At 30.6% G+C, this 3,812-nt stretch overlaps 1 protein-coding gene across 1 annotated transcript; it reads left to right on the top strand.

The window, feature by feature from the left end:
* Positions 1-268: 268 nt before the first annotated feature.
* Positions 269-3,596, top strand: LOC125820344 (cysteine-rich receptor-like protein kinase 25). The gene is made up of 6 exons (XM_049499782.1): positions 269-1,073; positions 2,195-2,319; positions 2,408-2,618; positions 2,710-2,947; positions 3,048-3,192; positions 3,282-3,596. Exons 1-6 carry the CDS (start codon positions 269-271, stop codon positions 3,594-3,596), a joined length of 1,839 nt encoding a protein of 612 aa, XP_049355739.1.
* Positions 3,597-3,812: the final 216 nt, after the last annotated feature.

The following is a 3,812-nucleotide window of genomic DNA, read 5'->3' as shown; positions in this document are numbered from 1 at the left end:
AATTCTCAAAATAGACATTTTAATGATATTAGGCCTTGATTATAGATCTTAATCATTCTGATCCATTAAATAATTATAATTTTTTAAAAACAAACACACTTAATGATTAAGATTAAAACAAATAGACTTAATTATTGAGATCTGAATGATTACGATTAAGACATTCATTCAGAGTGAAAACAAAGGAAGGTCCTTCACTCATCATCTATAAATTTGCCTTATCTCTCAACTTGATGAAGTACACTAGTGTATTGTTCAATTTTGCATAATGTCTAGTTTGAATATCCCAATATACCTTGTGCTTTTCTTGATTAGCCAAAGTATTTCCACAATATTAGCTCTTGATGAGCATTATTGCTGCCCAAACACAACTACTTATAACAATATAACAAACACCTCTTACAATTCCAACCTCAATTTGCTACTTTCAAATCTTTCTTCTGCCTCTAGAGAACATCTTTTTTACAATTTCTCCATCGATGACACTGATAATTTCGAAACAATTTACGGTCTTTTCATGTGTCGAGGTGATATGTTAAGTGTACATTGCCAAGATTTTGTAACAAGAGCTGTTAAAGGCATAATCTCGTTATGCCCCGGTAGCAAAACGGTTGTATTATGGCAGGATGATTGCATGTTACGTTACTCGAATCAATCAATATTCCCCGATCCAAACTATGGATCCATAATTAACAATCCATCTACACCTTTTGTCATATATAACACTATTACAATTACCAATAATGAACAAAGAAGGTTCAAACAGATTTTAGGGAAAATTATGAATGATGTAACGACTCGGGCTGCTAGTGATGATCGATCGTTAGACAAGAAAATTGCAATTAGGGAAGCTAAGTTCAGTGTTGACACAACAATTTATGCCTTAGCTCAATGCATTCCTCATATGTCTTCTAAAGATTGCCTAAATTGCCTTGAAAATGCCATCAAAGTTTTAAACAAATGTTGTGATGTATATAGAGGTGCTAGAGTTCAATTTCCTAGTTGTTTTATGAGGCATGAAGTGTACCTCTTCTACAATAAAACAAACCTACCTACTTTGTCACATAATCAAGGTACATATTACTATTCCCTCTGTCCCATTTTGTATAAGTTAGTTTGACTTGACACGGAATTTAAGAAAGAAAAACAGACTTTTGAAACTTATGGTCTAAAATAAATGATAGATGTTTATCTGGCTATAAATCATTTCATTAAAGGTGAAATAGACATGTTAAAGTTAAATTATTATTTAGTATGAAAATGTATTCATTTTTGTTGGAAATTGATTAAAAAGGAAAGTGAGTCATATAAACTGAGACAGAAAGAGTAATATTTTGACCAATACAATACTGACTTTAATTTGTTGTAGATTTGTGTCACCATTTGTTTACGATAAGTTTTTACTTTTAATTCCCCCCGCCCCCGCCCCCGCCCCCACAAATATGTAAGCATGCTATCTTTTCTTTTAATTGGACAAATGACGAAATGAAAAGTATTCAAAAAGATTTTAAGTGTGTTCTTATCTTAAATTAAATATAATTTTTATATTTGGTATAAGTCGACATTGTGCTATTATGGATTTATGTCCCATTGATACTGACCCAAAAAAAAGTACTTACCTAAAAAAGGTATGCGTAACATTCTATTAATTACTATAATAATATTCATCGTCTATATTCCAATCATATGTCTCTTTTATATCAACAAATAAAATTCAGATGAATCCGTATTTATTATTTGACCCCTGAAAATAATACGATGGTTGGAATATCACATCAAAAATTAAATAGAAATCATTAATAGAATGAATTTAATTCCTGAATGGCGTAGTTATAGTTGAACATTCTTCATCGAAAAATTATATGAAGTAACTAAAAAAATATTTTTTATATGTATATACTAAATCTTAAATATCATTAACGAATTTTCTGACTTCGCCACTGCAGGGCATGATGGAATCCCAAAAATAGAACTACTAATTATTTGTGTAGTGGCTGCCATTGTAATTCTCTTGTTTCTACGATCTATTGGAGTCTTTCATTTGCTACAAAGGAGAAGAAGGATGAAAAGAAATAATAAAACTCTTATGGAGATGAATGGTAATTAATTAAATCCCAATTATTTAATACAATTCAAGTCCATTTATTTCTTAATTAACTAACTTTTTAAATTAATTATTATATATGTGTTGCAGTTGATCTTAGTGGAATTTTAACAGCTGAATCATTGCACTATGACTTTAGTACAATTGAATTTGCCACTAACTTCTTTTCTATGGAAAACAAAATTGGTGTAGGTGGATTTGGTGATGTCTATAAGGTAACATGTTCAAATTATACCATATAATAATTTTTTAGATATAAGTTATATATTCTGACAACGTAAATATTTTTTACACGATCATTAGGGGGAACTTGGTAATGGACAAGAGATAGCTGTAAAGAGGCTATCAAGAAGGTCAAGTCAAGGAGTTGAAGAATTTAAGAATGAAGTTGTACTTGTTGCTAAGCTTCAACATAGAAATTTAGTGAGACTCTTAGGTTTTTGCTTGGAAGGAGAAGAAAAAATACTCATCTACGAGTTCGTGTCCAACAAAAGCCTGGACTATTTCTTATTTGGTATGCTTGTTTATACGTCTCACTTTTCTTTTTGTACTCATGTTATATATAATATTTCTCTAATTTCAATGTCTCACATGATATGATTAAGATACAAAGAAACAAGCAACGTTGGATTGGTCAGTACGTGACAAGATTATTAGAGGAATAGTACGAGGATTAATTTATCTTCATGAAGATTCTCGTCCTCGAATCATACATCGTGATCTCAAAGCAAGCAATATTTTGTTAGACAAAGATATGAACCCTAAAATTTCAGATTTTGGCATGGCTAGAATATTTGGAGTTGACCAAATTGAAGGAAGCACTAACATAATTGTTGGAACATAGTAAGTGTTGGATTTTTAAAAAAAGAGACCTTCTTTTTGTGAATCGGTTCGTTATGGTATAGCAAAATGTTAATTATTGTGATTTATTGTTCTTTGTTAGCGACTACATGTCCCCGGAGTATGCAATGCATGGTCAATTCTCAGTGAAATCAGATGTATTTAGTTTTGGTGTGCTTCTTTTGGAGATAATAAGTGGAAAAAGAAGAAATAATAAAGAAGATAAATTTGATGACCTTCTTATCCATGTAAGTGCAAGTTAATTTAATTAACAATATACAATATATTTATCCTAATTAATTAACATGATTATAATTAATTGTGTTGATATTTATAGGCATGGAGGTTGTGGAAAGATAATAGAGCAATGGAAATTGTTGATCCAACTCTTATTGGTGACTCAAATTCAATGTCGAAAATCATGAGATGTATACATATTGGATTGTTATGTGTTCAAATTGATTTGGATGGAAGACCTACAACTACTTTGATATCTCATTTTCTCAGTACTGATTTTGCTATTCTACCAGAGCCAAATCAATCAGCGTCTTTTAAGGATTATTCTAGATTAGGAAATATCGAGCAACTCACAAGTAATTCCATTCCGTCATCTAATTTTGGGGAATTAATTACGGAAATCTACCCAAGATAGTATTGTACACCAAAGTTCACCATGTGTATATATATAAAGAGAGACTTAATTAGATTGTCACAAAAAGTCTTTTATGATGATTTTTATTTTATTTTTGTAGTTATAAATATATACAAGGGTAGAAAAGAGAATCATAGAATGAATGAAAAGGTAAGGGGCGAAGGACTTTTTGAAATTCAATCGATGTAAACATGATATTAATTGGTCTTTGTCCTT

Source organism: Solanum verrucosum, unplaced genomic scaffold, assembly GCF_900185275.1.
Source record: "Solanum verrucosum unplaced genomic scaffold, falcon-dt-bn FXZP01000229.1, whole genome shotgun sequence".
Classification (NCBI taxonomy): domain Eukaryota; kingdom Viridiplantae; phylum Streptophyta; class Magnoliopsida; order Solanales; family Solanaceae; genus Solanum; species Solanum verrucosum.
This window is presented reverse-complemented; position numbering and strand designations above follow the sequence as displayed.

Bases quoted from the DNA above. Each gene is read 5' to 3' on its own strand.
- LOC125820344 (XM_049499782.1), top strand. From the start codon at position 269: ATGTCTAGTTTGAATATCCCAATATACCTTGTGCTTTTCTTGATTAGC. The intron at 1,074-2,194 runs GTACATATTACT...TATGTGTTGCAG, and splicing joins TACTTTGTCACATAATCAAG to TTGATCTTAGTGGAATTTTA. The intron at 2,948-3,047 runs GTAAGTGTTGGA...GTTCTTTGTTAG, and splicing joins AACATAATTGTTGGAACATA to CGACTACATGTCCCCGGAGT.